General features: G+C 52.7%; 1 protein-coding gene across 1 annotated transcript in view; it reads right to left on the bottom strand.

The window, feature by feature from the left end:
• Window positions 1–2,635: 2,635 nt before the first annotated feature.
• LOC142432642 (sialic acid-binding Ig-like lectin 10) overlaps window positions 2,636–13,401 on the bottom strand; it is a 77,032-nt gene continuing 66,266 nt past the window's right edge. Inside the window, exons 9-13 of the mRNA XM_075537863.1 lie at window positions 6,932–7,127; window positions 6,641–6,743; window positions 3,484–3,780; window positions 2,906–3,187; window positions 2,636–2,742 (exon numbers count right to left, since the gene is read on the bottom strand). Of these exons, the coding sequence (XP_075393978.1) occupies window positions 2,636–2,742; window positions 2,906–3,187; window positions 3,484–3,780; window positions 6,641–6,743; window positions 6,932–7,127 (985 nt within the window). The remainder of the gene's footprint in view (window positions 2,743–2,905; window positions 3,188–3,483; window positions 3,781–6,640; window positions 6,744–6,931; window positions 7,128–13,401) is intronic.

The following is a 13,401-nucleotide window of genomic DNA, read 5'->3' on the forward strand; positions in this document are numbered from 1 at the left end:
AGCCAATTCCCCTGGGGGGGTTAGGGGGGGCTTTACTACGCCCCCACTCACCAATTCTCTCCCGGCCCTCGAGCGGATGGATCCACGCCTAATCCGCAAGGATTGGTGCTCCAATAGCTGCTCCTTCCTTGCGCCATGCCATCCCTCTTTCCTTACATCCCTTGCCCCCCTCCCCCATCACTTTGTGCAGGAGGTGTGATTCTGAACTTGGCTGTGAAAACAAGCCCAGGGGGCGGGGGGCTTCATCTTTCTGGCCTGCCACTCCACCCACCCCAGTCCTCAAGGCCAGATGTCAAGGTGTGTGTGTGTGTGTGTGTGAGAGAGAGAGAGAGAGAGAGAGAGAGCCAGCATCAGATTGAGAGCTAAGGGCTAACCACGGGCTACTTTCAGAGTTCTGCTTCCCGTGGCGTGGCATGGCGTGGCATGGTGCAGGAGAGCAAGGGCCAGTGGGTAGAAAAAGGCAAGGGTGCCGAGAACCAGGAAGTGAAGATAAGTCAGGTCTCTCCAAAACACTCAAGGGCACAGAGGTTTGTAGGGCTGAGGTCAGGGAGAGATCTGGGGACTTTCAGGTAAACTGTGATAAGAGAGTTGAGGTAAAAAACAAAACAAACGAAACAGAACCTCTGGACTGCTGCCCGAGTACTATGAGCAACTCATCCCAAGGAGGGTATTTTAAAGGGCCAGGGCTCAGACTCCTAACTTCCCATCTATAAGGAAAAGACAGGTGACACTGTGAGAGAGGGTGGGAGGGGAGGGAACAAAGAGGAGGAGGAGGGGGAGGAGGGAGGGTGCAGGGAAGAAGGGAGAAAAGAGTAGTAATCATGTTTTGCAACATCCACAGACAAAAAATTTTAAAAGGCCAGGTAGATGAAAGAAAGTCGTAGCCAATAATATGAACAATAATATAACAATGAACAATAACATTACCAATGGTTGGTAAGTCTTGGAAGAAATACAAGACACACCAAAGAAGCCAAACGGGGAGAACAACTGAAACAAGGAAGCACCTTGGAGTGCAGCCGTGGGTACCAATACCTACAAATCTACAAGCCCGTGGAAGTCCTGAAAAGACAGCCCACCCAGGTCAGAGGTCAGGGCAGGAGCACAGGGTGGGTGTCCACGCCTGCGCTCAGTCCCAGATGAAGGGTCAACAACAACTAGAGCCGAGAGAAGGGGCACGGGGTGTCAAGAAGGCTGGCACTCAGGCGGAGGCAGCGTCAACAGGGCCAAGAAACAGGGCCATCGGTCGGGAAGTCACAGGCAAGTGGGTGGTGCGCAAGTTTAAAGTGGGAGGCAGGGGCAGGGGAGTGGAAACGCGCGAGGGAGAACTGCGGAAACAGCGGAGACAAGGCTCTCTTAAAAGCTGAATCCGGGAAAGACAGATTCTTTCCCAAGGGGCGACGGATCCGATCCACAGCCTACTGTTCTCCAGGGACGATGAGAGCTGGAGAATTGTGGGATGATATGCTGGCAGATTATCAGCATAGTCCCCCCTAATAAACAAACAAACAAACAAATAAATAATCAATAGATGGATGGATGGATGAATGAATTAGTCTCTTTCCACAACGAAGGCAAGAGAAAGATGCAAACCACAGTCCAGAACATGTGCTACCAGGACACCGGTACAGGGGAGGAGCTTTCAACACGACATTTCATCACTCTAATGATCATGGACGGAAGGGTTAAGCTGCCAGGTGGATACGTGGTTAAGAACGTAGGGTAAAAGGTGTGTCAGAAAGGGGATTAGAGGGCATTACAGATGTGGCCAAGTAACCCAATGGTTCTCAACCTTCCTAAAGCCGCGACCCTTTCATACAGTTCCTCATGTGGTGGTGACCCCCAACCATAACATTATTTTCGTTGCTACTTCATCACTGTCATTTTGCTACTGTGATGAATCGTCATGTAAATACCTGATAGGCAGGATGTATTTGCATTGTTACACATTGAACATAATTAAACATCATGAAAGCATAGTGATGAATCACAAAACAATATGTAATTATATATTGGTAAATATGTATGTGTTTTCTGATGGTCTTAGGTGCCCCCTGTGAAAGGGTCGTTCGACCCCCAAAGGGGTCGCGACCCACAGGTTGAGAACCGCTGATTTAGTAACCCGTGAGTTAAAAAAAACAACAACCACACACACACAATGGGAAATCAGACATACTTTCTCTGAAACATTTGTGGTTTGCCACTAAACTCAAGCTTTGAGGGAAATGTTCCCTGTGGTGAGAATACTGGGAACGAATCATGGCTGAAGAGGAACGGTCCCCTCATCTGCGTCCAGAGAGTGGACAAAGCAAAATGATCTGGCAGGAAACACGTGGCGGTGCGGAAAACTCTAAACAACAAACCCAGATCCTAGCAGAGCCTGTCAAGACGGGGTAGCAGGACCCCCCCCCCCCCCGTGGGTTCCCGAGTGTCTGACTTCTTGAAGGGAGCAGAAAGCCAGCCTCAGCTTTCTCCAGCAGAGCTGCTGGTGGAGTTGAACGCATGACCTTGTGATTAGCAGCCCAATGGAGGAGCATCCCTCCACCAGGGCTCCCTTGAGGGGCAAGAGCACACAGCAGTGCCTGACGGGGAGACTTTGAGACAGGTTGGCTGTGGGGGGCTTTCCCTCTGGGACTCACAGGAAGAGGATGAGGCACAAGAAGAGCAGCGATGTGCCAATCAGTCCAAACACAATGCCCTGGATCAGCCCTCGGTAGAACAGCTCCGTGGAGGAAACCCTGTCTGAAAACAGAGGAAAACACGAGAGCGGGTCTCCCTCCTCACCCAGAGACTTCAGAGCCCGAGTCACAGCTGGCCTTTGACTCCTCGTCCCAACAGGCATGGGCACGGCCTTTCCAGTCCTCTGTCCCCGCGTCCTCGGGGTGGGGGTGGGAGGGAACCTCACTTGGTCTCAGGAAGATTCTGGAACTGTGGGTTCCGTAGATATTCTTCCCCTCACAGTGCAGTTTCTGGAGGGTTTCTGGATCCCCACGTAGCCCGATGGTGCTGTTGGCCCAGGGCTCCAGCATGTTGTAGACGACTTGGAAGATGTTGTGCATGCTTTCCACGCCCACGGGGACTTCTCCCAGAAACCACTGGAAGGTGGGCATGGGGAACCCGTGGAAGGCACAGGTACACAGCATCGTCTTCTTCTTGGTGCACGAGAAATGCATCAGTTTGGCAGGTGCTGAGGGCATGAAGGGTGTGGGAATCAGGCCAGCGCCCCGACTTGCCTTCTTCACCTCCTCTAGGACCCCACTTTTACCTATGTATGGGTCACAAGGCACTTGAGGGCCCCCAAAGCTCCAGGCCCCACAGACTAGTGTCCCCTTAATCTCCTCTTCTCACGTTGTCTCACATGGGCGGGGGTGGGGGTGGCGCTCAGGTCTTGTCTCTGGCCTCTCGGCCCCTCTGGCAATCTGAGTCTTTCTCGCAGGCCCACCATTTCATTTTCCTCCCTTCCCGTGCCCCGCCGCCACTCACAATGAATAGAGAGGACGATGGCAGTCCTCTTGGTGGAGTTGGTTGGGAAGAAGTTCAGGTGGCACTCAAGGGTGGTGCCATGGTCCTCGGGCCTCGGGGTGAAGCGGATCACTGAGCTGGAGGCGTTGGCGGCGACGATGAAGTGGTCGGAAGACACGCTGGACACGGCAGGGCCTTTCCAGATGATGGAGAGGGCTTTGCTGTCCAGGCAGATGCCTGGGACGACACACATCAAGGTGATGGGCTCTCCAGCCACAATGAGGTCTGGAGTCTGGATTTCCGGATCCTGTATCATGTCTGGAGGAGAGAGAGAGAGAGAGAGACAGAGAGAGAGAGAGAGAGAGAGAGAGAGAGAGAGAGAGAGAGAGAGAGAGAGAGAGAGAGAGAGAGAGAGAGAGAGAGAACACCTCAAAACGTGACAAGGGACCCCATGAACACTTCACTGCTGAAACACATCAGGCCTCATCAGTGTCGTTGGGCAGCTTGGCCCAAGTAGATGTTCTCAGCCTGGTGTGCAACTTACAAGGTGGCGGGTGGGTGGATTTTCGGAGGATCTGCCTTGCCCGGGGGATCAGTAACCTACCTTCCCCCAAGTTAAGCCTTCCCAAGCCTCAGCTCCCACTCTGCCTTGTCTCCCTTCAGCCTCCAGTTTTCCTTCTTCCCTCCGTCCCTCTCCTAGCTTACAGTTTGGGAGGGTAGGAGTGTGCGGGCCACCTTTGCTGGTTTCTGGCTGGGAAAATACTAGCCCCGCCTTAGGTACAGCACTGCCCTTGCAGACATTAAATGACCCTGGGACGGTGGGGGCGGGGAGGGGAGGGGAGGGGAGGCCACCCAATGGCCCAACCACTTGGGTCTTATTGCATGAGACCCAAGGTCACCTGAGAGAGCAAGTTCCACATTATCCTGGAGAGAAGCATTTCCTCGTTCTGCTAGAGCCGCAAAGAAGAAACACAAGGAGCGATCACTTTTCAGCATGTCGCACATCAACGGGCCACCGTTTCGCTTGGTCGGTTCCCAGGTCACTCCGGACTCTGCCCTTGGTGGTATCGCCTAGCGTCACCTGAGCCCGAGGGGCAGCTATGGGCAGAGTTGGTGTTTTTATAGGGCTAGGATCCCAAAACCATATAAGATTTTTTGGGGGGATCCTTGAAGAACGAACGTGAGGGGATTGTAAGGCACTGCCCCTCCTCCACCTGCCTGGTTCGAGAGGCAAGTTGAAAGAAACGGACTTGCACTGGGGCCTCCTGCCTCTTGGGTCAAAGATGAACTACTCCCAAGGAGGAATGAGCCTTGGGATGCCCTGCCCGCTGAGCACTGTCTTTGACCGCCCGAGGGTCTTGGGCGGTACCAGTGGCTTTTGCTAGTGGTGGCACTTAGGGTGGGGGCAAGTGGCATCAGCTTGACCTCTGGAGGGGCTGGATACTCAGGTCAGCCAAGTGCATGGTCAACCACATCCACGTGATCGACCCCAATTAAAACCCTGCGCCCTGAGGCTCAGGTTGCGTTGCCATGGTTGGCAAGGCTTTGTGTGGACTTAGCATTCACTGAAGAGCTGGCATCTTCCAGCCTGCCGGTGGGTCTGCTCCTCCCACACCGGGAGGGGCCGGGAAACCTGGCTCACAGTGAATGGTGAGCACACGTGGGCTGAGGGGCTGGGGGAAGGATCTTATCCTCATTGTCCCATCTGAGCCTGGCCACCCCCCTGGGAGAGGACAATGGGGGGGGTCTCAGTCCGGGTGTCTCTGAGACCCCACCCTCTACCACCTTTCTCTTGGCTGGTTTCACTGCACCCTTTCAAGGTGGTGCATTATAGCTGTGTGGAGAATGGCTCTTTTAACTCCTGTTCATTCATCTTCCTAGTGGCTCATTAAGTCTGGGGGTGATTGGGGTGCCGGGAATCCCCCCTCCATCCCACCCAGGACGCCACTTCCCCTGAGCTGTTTTGTCCAGCCTCGGGTGGTTCCTTCGGTTTGTATTAATGGTGTCTTGTGACCTTGGCCAAGCTGTGTTCTCCATGAAGCCCAGTTTCTGAATCACAAACAGGGGTCCAATTATACTCATGTTGGAAGGACCGAGGCTAAGCATCCATGGAGACACAGGACACTCTCAGACTGTAATGCAATCATTTATATGGAAAAATAATGATTGCGGACTGTAACTGAGCTGCTGGGTCTCCTCCCCTTTCCTCCTCCAGTTCCTGGGTGGCGGCTCTGGCGTACAATATGGGTGGCTTGACAAACGACATGGCTTGGCACGGCTTGGCACAAGTAGGTGTTCTTGTCTCGTATGCAACTTCCCAGGCGGAGGGCGGATGGATTTTCTGAGGACCTGCTTTGCCCTGGGGGCAGCAGCAACCTACCTTCCCTCAAGTCAAGCCTTCCCAAGCCTCAGCTCCTACTGGTCTCCCTTTCAGCCTCCACCTTCCCGCTTAGAGTTGGCCTATAGACTTCTGGTGAAGACAATTGGAATGTTGTCATGACAACCGTGCGAAGGTCCCCGACTGCCCAGCGCAGTGAGCCTTGGTGGTGTTGTGTAAGGTGCCTTGGGTTGCTAAACACACGCGTTTCGGCAGTTCAAAACTACCAGTCACTCCAGGGGAGAAAGATGAGGCTTTCCACTCCCGTGACAGCCTTGGGGACCCACCGGGGCAGTCCTACCCCACCCTAGAGGGTTGCTACGAGTCGGAATCGACTTGACACCAGTGAGACTGGGGTGTTTCTTTGGGAGGCCTGTCGATCAAACAGAGGCTCACCCTGTCTCCGGGGAAGGCATACAGGCTCCAGGTCGGGAACCCAGGATCTTGATGCCCTTGGTGCCAGCCCCACCCTCGGGAGTGCTAACCCTCACCATTCGGGAGATGGTTTGGGAAAGGGCAGATTGGGACAGGATGGACACCATGATTAGCTAAGGTGCTGGTGGGGGTGGTGGATGCAGGGTATGGCATTATAGGCAGGGGACCCGTGGGAAAGGCACCATGTGGGCACCTCGGAACCACTGGTCGCCCGAGGTTGTTGGCTTTGCTCTATGTGTGCGAACCGGTTCTTTGCCTCCCCACAGGCCCCCTCCCTCTTCACTGCAACTGGGTCCGCCTTCTGCCCCACATCTGCCTCTCTGTTCCACCCTTGGCTTCTCTCCAAGCCCCTCCCACACCACTTACCCAGCCATAGCAGGGGCAGCGCCATCATCAGCCACATGATCTCGAGAGCCAGGAAGGGCGCGGGCCTACTGTGCTGCCAGGCCGGGCCTCGGCTTCGTGGGACCTGCAGTGTGGCAGCAGGGGATGGATCAAGAGACATGGAATCATGGAATGGACAAGCTCCTGGGTCACTCTCAATAACCCTCCCCAAGGGGCTGTTAACCTTGTGAATCAGGAATAGGCCTTGCAGAGCCTCAAGGTCAAGGGCGGGGGAGCAGCTCCAAGACGCTGCACGCTGAATCTCAACCCTACATCACCTTTGTAGGGCTTCGGATGCCAGGCCACGGCTCTTGGCTGAGGCCCTGGGGAGCCCTGGGCAGGTTTTGAGCGGTGGTGGAACAGGGTGGTCAGGTTTGCCTGTGTGCAGAGCGGTCCCTCTGGGTCTGCGCTGAGGGGGAGGAGTCCCTGATGCAGGAGGGACACCATGAAGCCCCGAGTGACAGGGGTTCTGGGACACAGAGGTGTGGCGACAGGGACATCCACGGAGGAGAGAGCGTGGGTACTCGTTGGGCTGCCAATTGCAAGGTCGGCAGTTCAAAACCACCAGCTCTTCGGGAGAAAGGTGGGGCTAAGTGCTCCAGTAAAGAGGGACAGTCTCAGAAAACCCAACGAGGGCAGTCTCCCCTGTCCTCCAAGGTCGCCAGTCATGGGCACTGAGTTTCCATTTAGCCAGGGCTGCCGGGAGCAGCGCTTGCAGAGAGAGTGTGCGTTCCACTTTTGTTGGACTGGCTGATGACCTCGGTATCCTGGCACCCCAAGGCAAGCAAGGAAGGTCTGGCCGGTTAGCCAGGTATATTCTATTAAAACAAATAAGTAAATGGAGCCATAAAATGATTGCCAATAAGGAAACGCCTATCATTCAGTCCTCCCCCCCCCATGGGTTGGTTTGGGCCAGCACAGTTGAGCTCTGAAGGTGTGTGTCTTGCATATAATGCTAATGCGTGAAATCCCAGAGCCTGTCCTCTCTCTCTCTCTCTCTCTCTCGCTCTCTCGCTCTCTCTCTCTCAAAACACAAGCGTTCATCCTAAAGGAGAGGGCTCTCCAAACAATTAGAAGGACATGCCACTGTGTGTCCACCTCGACCCCCCCCCCCCACCCCATGGCTGAGAAACCAAGATACGGCTTGCTGTGTGTTCTAAAGGGGCTCCAGAAATCTGATTGGCCCTCCTGCCTGGTTATGAGAATGCCAGTGATGATGACAGAGAGGATGACACCCTCTACCTCTCCTCTGTGACACGTGGCTGGGTGTGAATATTTGTGCCAGGGAACCGAAGGGCTATGTTTCCTGCTCACACTAATCTACCCTTGGAAGAGCAATTCAAGCAGAGTCGTCATCCTGCGAGACCCCGCAAAGGCGGGGTCAACGGTTCTGTCTTCAGACAACCGACCATCTACAAAGGTGGCTCTGATAGGGTGTCCCGGCTCTGGGAGTAATCACATTAATTGGCACTTGCTTTACTACACTGTCGACCTCATCAGTGCGACTGCATCCGTCTTCTCTCTCTCTCTCTCTCTCTCTCTCTCTCTCTCTCTCTCTCTCTCTCTCTCTCTCTCTCTCTCTCTCTCTCTCTCTCTCTCACACACACACACACACACACACACGTGCGCAATGCAAGCAAGCAAGCAAACACCAAACGGGGAACGCTCTGACTCCAAGACACGGGGCATTTAACACCTACTCAGGGAGGCTCTTCTATGGAAGGAAGGAGCCAAACGTAGGGGGCTGTCTGCTGAAGATCTGGTTGAGGGGGGTTGTTTTGCTTTTAGGATACTGGCACCTTGGCGTTCACCTCGCCACCCCCCACCCACCCCCATAAGAAGATGAGAACATCAAATACACCACGGGACGTGAAAGCAAGCGTATTGATCCTGTTGGAAGGACACGCAGGCTGCTCTGTAGAAAGGAGGACTTGCGTCAACTTGAGACTATTAAGAGTGAAGGGGTGGAGTCTAGTCTGTCAATCAGGACATAGCCTGCTGACACTGCCTTGTGGCCATGGTCTTCTCCTGAGGAGTCTGGGAACTTCCTATCTTTCTCCCTGGTGGCGGGCCACGCTTCCTCTGCGCTTCATCTTCCTGTTGAGGAGACATACTCGGGGAGGTGGAGGAGCCGCGTGGAGACCCACACCGGCACTGGGATGCGTCTACAAGACTTTTCACACACCCGCCTGTGATCTTCCTGCATTTGGCACCATTGCATGTGCTGCGTGACTCTGAAGAGGAATTTATGGGCTAATAACGGACCTATGGACTTAATCTGGACTGGGCTGCAATGCTTTCTCCATATGCAATTGCTCCTTGAGATAAAGCGGCTCCCTCTACATATATGAGTGTCCCCCACTGGATTTGTTTATCTAGTCACCCTGGGCCAACACAGAGGATACTGGGGTCCGAGTCTCAGATGCTCACCCAGCCTGACACTGTATTCTGGCTGACCGGTGGATAATCCCAACCATGTCTTCTCTGGCTGCCTCTACCACCACCCAAAACAGCAGCAAAACTCAGTGCCATCGAGTCGATGGTGACTCATAGACACCCGATAGGGCAGGTAGAACTTCCCCCATGAGTTCCCAGGACTGTCACTGTTTATGGGAACAGAAAGGCCCGCCTTTCTGCCACAGAGCAGCTGGTGGTTTCAAACGGCTAACTTTGTGGTTAGCAGACCAACTCGTAACTACTAAGCCACCAGGCCTGCACCACAGAGGTCAGAAACAATAAACGCTCGTGTTCTCAGATTCCCATGTCACGAGGGGTGCCCATGGAACTCAGTTCTGATCAGTGGCACATACATGCAAGTTCACATTGGGTTCTGAGATTTTATTAAAAACCATCCAGATATCTGTTTCTTCTTTCACTTTGCCTTGATTGGCTCCTTCATGGTTTGAAATCTCTAGTTCCAAGAACACGATTTTTGGCTTCATGCATCATTCTCTACTGCCTTCAATGGATTTCTACCTCTTGTTTCTTTCCTTCAGGCTCACTTTGGCCTGACTTGGCAGTTCTCGCTTCTAGCTTCTTAAGTTGGGAGCGTGTGCCGTGGATGAAGCTCCTCTTCTCGTCGAAGCATGGACTTTAGTGACAACCCCCAGTTTGGTCGCCTGTTGAACTGTGGCCCACAGGGTCTGAAACCTGGAACCACCAGCCGCTCCTTGGGAGAAAGATGTCACTCTACTCCTGTAAAGAGTGACCGTGTCAGCAACCCACAGGCACAGTTCTACCCTTTCCTTTAGGGTCGCGATGAGTTGGCGTCGACTCACTGGCAGTGGGTTTCGTTGTTTGGGTGGTGTTTTAAAACACCTCGGGATTTAATGACCTTTGTGACTTTTAGCATTTCTTGTGTGGGGCCGACAGTCGCTGAAAAGATTCTTTGGGGGAAGTTTCCAGCTATTTTTCCACCGTTGATTTCTAGTTGAACTTCCTGTGGTTACAGAACAGCCCCGTCTGGCTCCGATTCTTCCAAATTTGTGGAGATTTGTTTTGTGGCCTGGAACATGGGCCCTCTTGGCAAGAGATACGAGAGAGGGCTTGGGAAGAATGGCTTGTCTATTGTTTGGTGGGTTTTTCTAGAAGTGGCAGGTTTGTACTGACTGAAAAAAAGAAACCTACTTCCCTCAACTGATGACTGAGAGGGAAGAGCTCTCTGTCTAGTTCTCCTTTCTCATATTAGTTTAAAAAACTATTTGTGTGTGTGTGTGTGTGCGTGTGTCTGGTTTTGATTTTTCAGTACAGCACTTTATTAGGAGTTAACCCTCAGGCTCCAGTACTTCCATGTTACGGGTGCTGTTAGAGGTCATTGAGTCGGTTCTGGCCCACAGCGACTCACCCCGTGCACAACAGAGCAAAACACTGCCTGGTCCTGTGCCACCCTACAATGGTTCTTCTGTTTGTGGAGTCCATCACGGCGCCCCCTGTCGGTCCATCGTGTGCAGGGCCTTCCTCTTTTTCGCTGCTCCTCTATTCTACCAAAAACGATGTCCTTCTCCAGGGCCTGGTCTCTCCCGACACCCTGTCCAGAGGAAATCAGAAGACGTCTCACCATCCTTGCCTCTCAGGAGCGTGCTGGAGATACTTCTTCCAGAACAGATTTGTCTGTCCTTTTGGCAGGTTACGGTCCTTTCATGATTCTCCACCAACGCCATCGTTCAAATGCATCGACTCGCCTCGGGTCTTCTTTATTCCACGTCCAACTCACACATGCACAGGAGGTGACTGAACATACCACGGCTTGGGTCCTCAAAGTTACCATCCTTGCTTTCCAGCATGCTAACGAGGTCTTGGGCAGCAGATTTACCCAGTGTGGTGCATCCTTTGTTCTTTTGACTGCCGCTCCACGAACATCCATTGTGGGGTCTTTTCTCCATGGATGGCAACGTGGCCTTTCATAGACTACACGTTTGTTCCTTTGCTTTTCCCCTCTTCTGACTCTGTACCCAGGCATGGTGGCATTTGGTTAAATCGTAACCCAAGACGGAGACCAGTTGATTGAGGATGACCTTGTGATCTGACGCCAAGTGGCTTTGAACCAAGGGGTCCTTTGTCCTGTTAAAGTGGCCTTGTGGAGAGAAGCTCCACACACACCCACTTCACCCTCTCACTGTGGTACAACTGCCCGGTGTCTGATGTCATCCCGGGATCGGGCAGCCGTCCCCGCAGTCTAACTTTAGAACGTTGCCATCACTTCCCACAGAAACCCACAGCCGTTAGCAGCCCCGTCCCGTTTTGGCACTCTGAAACTTCCTTCTGAGGGACGGCTATATTTAGGATGACGTCCTCTTGACAGCATGACCTCTTCCAAGCACCTGCAGAGGCAGGGTGGCACCGTGAGCTAAGGTCAGCGATTGGAATGCGCCAGCAGCTCCCCGAGCGCAAACAAGGCAGCTGGCTGGCTTAAACATGGCAGCCCAGGAGAGCGGATGGGGCAGTTCTCCTCCCTCCGATGGGGTTGCCAGGAGTCTAAATGGCCTCCATGGCGGGGGTGGGGGGGTATCAGCGTCTATGGCCTTCTTTAGCCTCAGTAACTTGTGTTAAAGGCGGCTTTGTTTGACGTAGGAACCCTGGGGGTGTAGTGGTTATGTGTTGTGGCTGCTTACTGTAAGGTCAGCGTCTGAAACCACCAACACTTCTGAGAGTGAAACACTGGATGAGGCTTTCCACTTCCACAAAGATTTATAGCCCTGGAAAGGCGTGGAGGGGGGCAATAAAATGCACTGCCATCAAGTCGATTCTGACTCCTATCCACCTGATAGGACAGGCTAAGAAATTTCCCATCCCTTCAGGACCAGTGGTGAGAGCGGTGATACTGGGAGGGAAGTGGGAGGGTGGGGTGGAAAGGGGGAACCAATGACAGGGATCTACATATAATCTCCTCCCTGGGGGGAAGACAACAGAAAAGTGGGGGAGGGGAGACATCGGACAGTGTAAGATATGACAAAATAATTTATAAATTATCAAGGGTTCATGAGGGAGGGGTGAGCTGGGAGGGAGGGGAAAAAAGGAGGAGCTGATGCCAGGGACTTACATGGAGAGCAAATGTTTTGAGAATGATGAGGGCAACGAATGTACAAATGTGCTTTACACAATGGATGTGTGTATGGATTGTGGTGGGAGTTGTATGAGCCCCTAATAAAATGATTTTAAAAACTGCCCGAGTGAGTTTCTGAGACACGAACATTTCAGGGGAATGGATAGCCTCATCTTTCTCCCAAGGAGCGGCTGGTGGTTTCAAACTGCTGACCTCATGGCTCAGGAGCCCAATGTGTAACCACGATGCCACCAGGGAAATCCAGTTAATGACAGTGAGCTCTGAGTTTCTGTCTGTTGGCAGCACAGCCTTTCCACTCTTGTCTTGCCTTTATGGTTGTTGTGGGCCTTCCTGATGCGTAGCATCCCGGCCGAACAGAGTCGAACAGTCCAACAGGGTTGGCCTAGGCTAAGATCTTTGCAGAAGCACACTGCCTCTTTCTGCCTCCGAGCCACACATGGGCTCGTACCGCTGACCCTTTGACTACTCTGAGGGTCTCCAGGGCACCTCCTCTTTTGGGTTTGTCTTTATTCTCTCCCCTTTTACCTGTCTCAGGCCTTGTATGTAGAATGACTTTCTTGCAGACATATGGACTTTGTTTTCCAAAAGAAACCGAATCTGTCAAACGCTTCCCTCTAACTTAGATGGTGGCATCATTCAGGTAACGAGGTGATCGCGACTGAACGCTGCCATCTCCCTCGTTGCTTCTGCTTCTCCCATATGTTGCTGCTTTCCCTCTTTCCTTGTCTCATTTTGGATGAACAAACGGTCTTCGGCACTCTACTTTATTGCCTCTACGGGCTCACTATACATTTCAGTATATACTGATTAGCTATACCTTTTACTCCCTTTCAAGCATGTGCTGCAGGACGATAGAGATGTCACAAAAGCATCAGTCTACGTTCAGGTTGCATTACCACTGTCCACACACACTGCAAAAGCCCTGTAACGTTATACTTCCATGTCAACCCTATGCTCCCCCCTGCCCCGCCCTAGACAAACATTTGTTTTAATGACACAGATTTTTGTGTTCGTATACTTTAAAAATCTATTTATCTATGAGAAAACCAACCTCCAACAACTGAAGGGCCAGTAGGCGCAATTGTATGGTGATAATATATCAATATTACAGTAAGGTCATGGAGGATAAAATAAAGGAGGCCGACACATTTTATGGTCGCATGCTCACCTCAGCCCCTCT

Source organism: Tenrec ecaudatus, chromosome 18 (genome assembly GCF_050624435.1).
Source record: "Tenrec ecaudatus isolate mTenEca1 chromosome 18, mTenEca1.hap1, whole genome shotgun sequence".
Classification (NCBI taxonomy): Eukaryota; Metazoa; Chordata; class Mammalia; order Afrosoricida; family Tenrecidae; genus Tenrec; species Tenrec ecaudatus.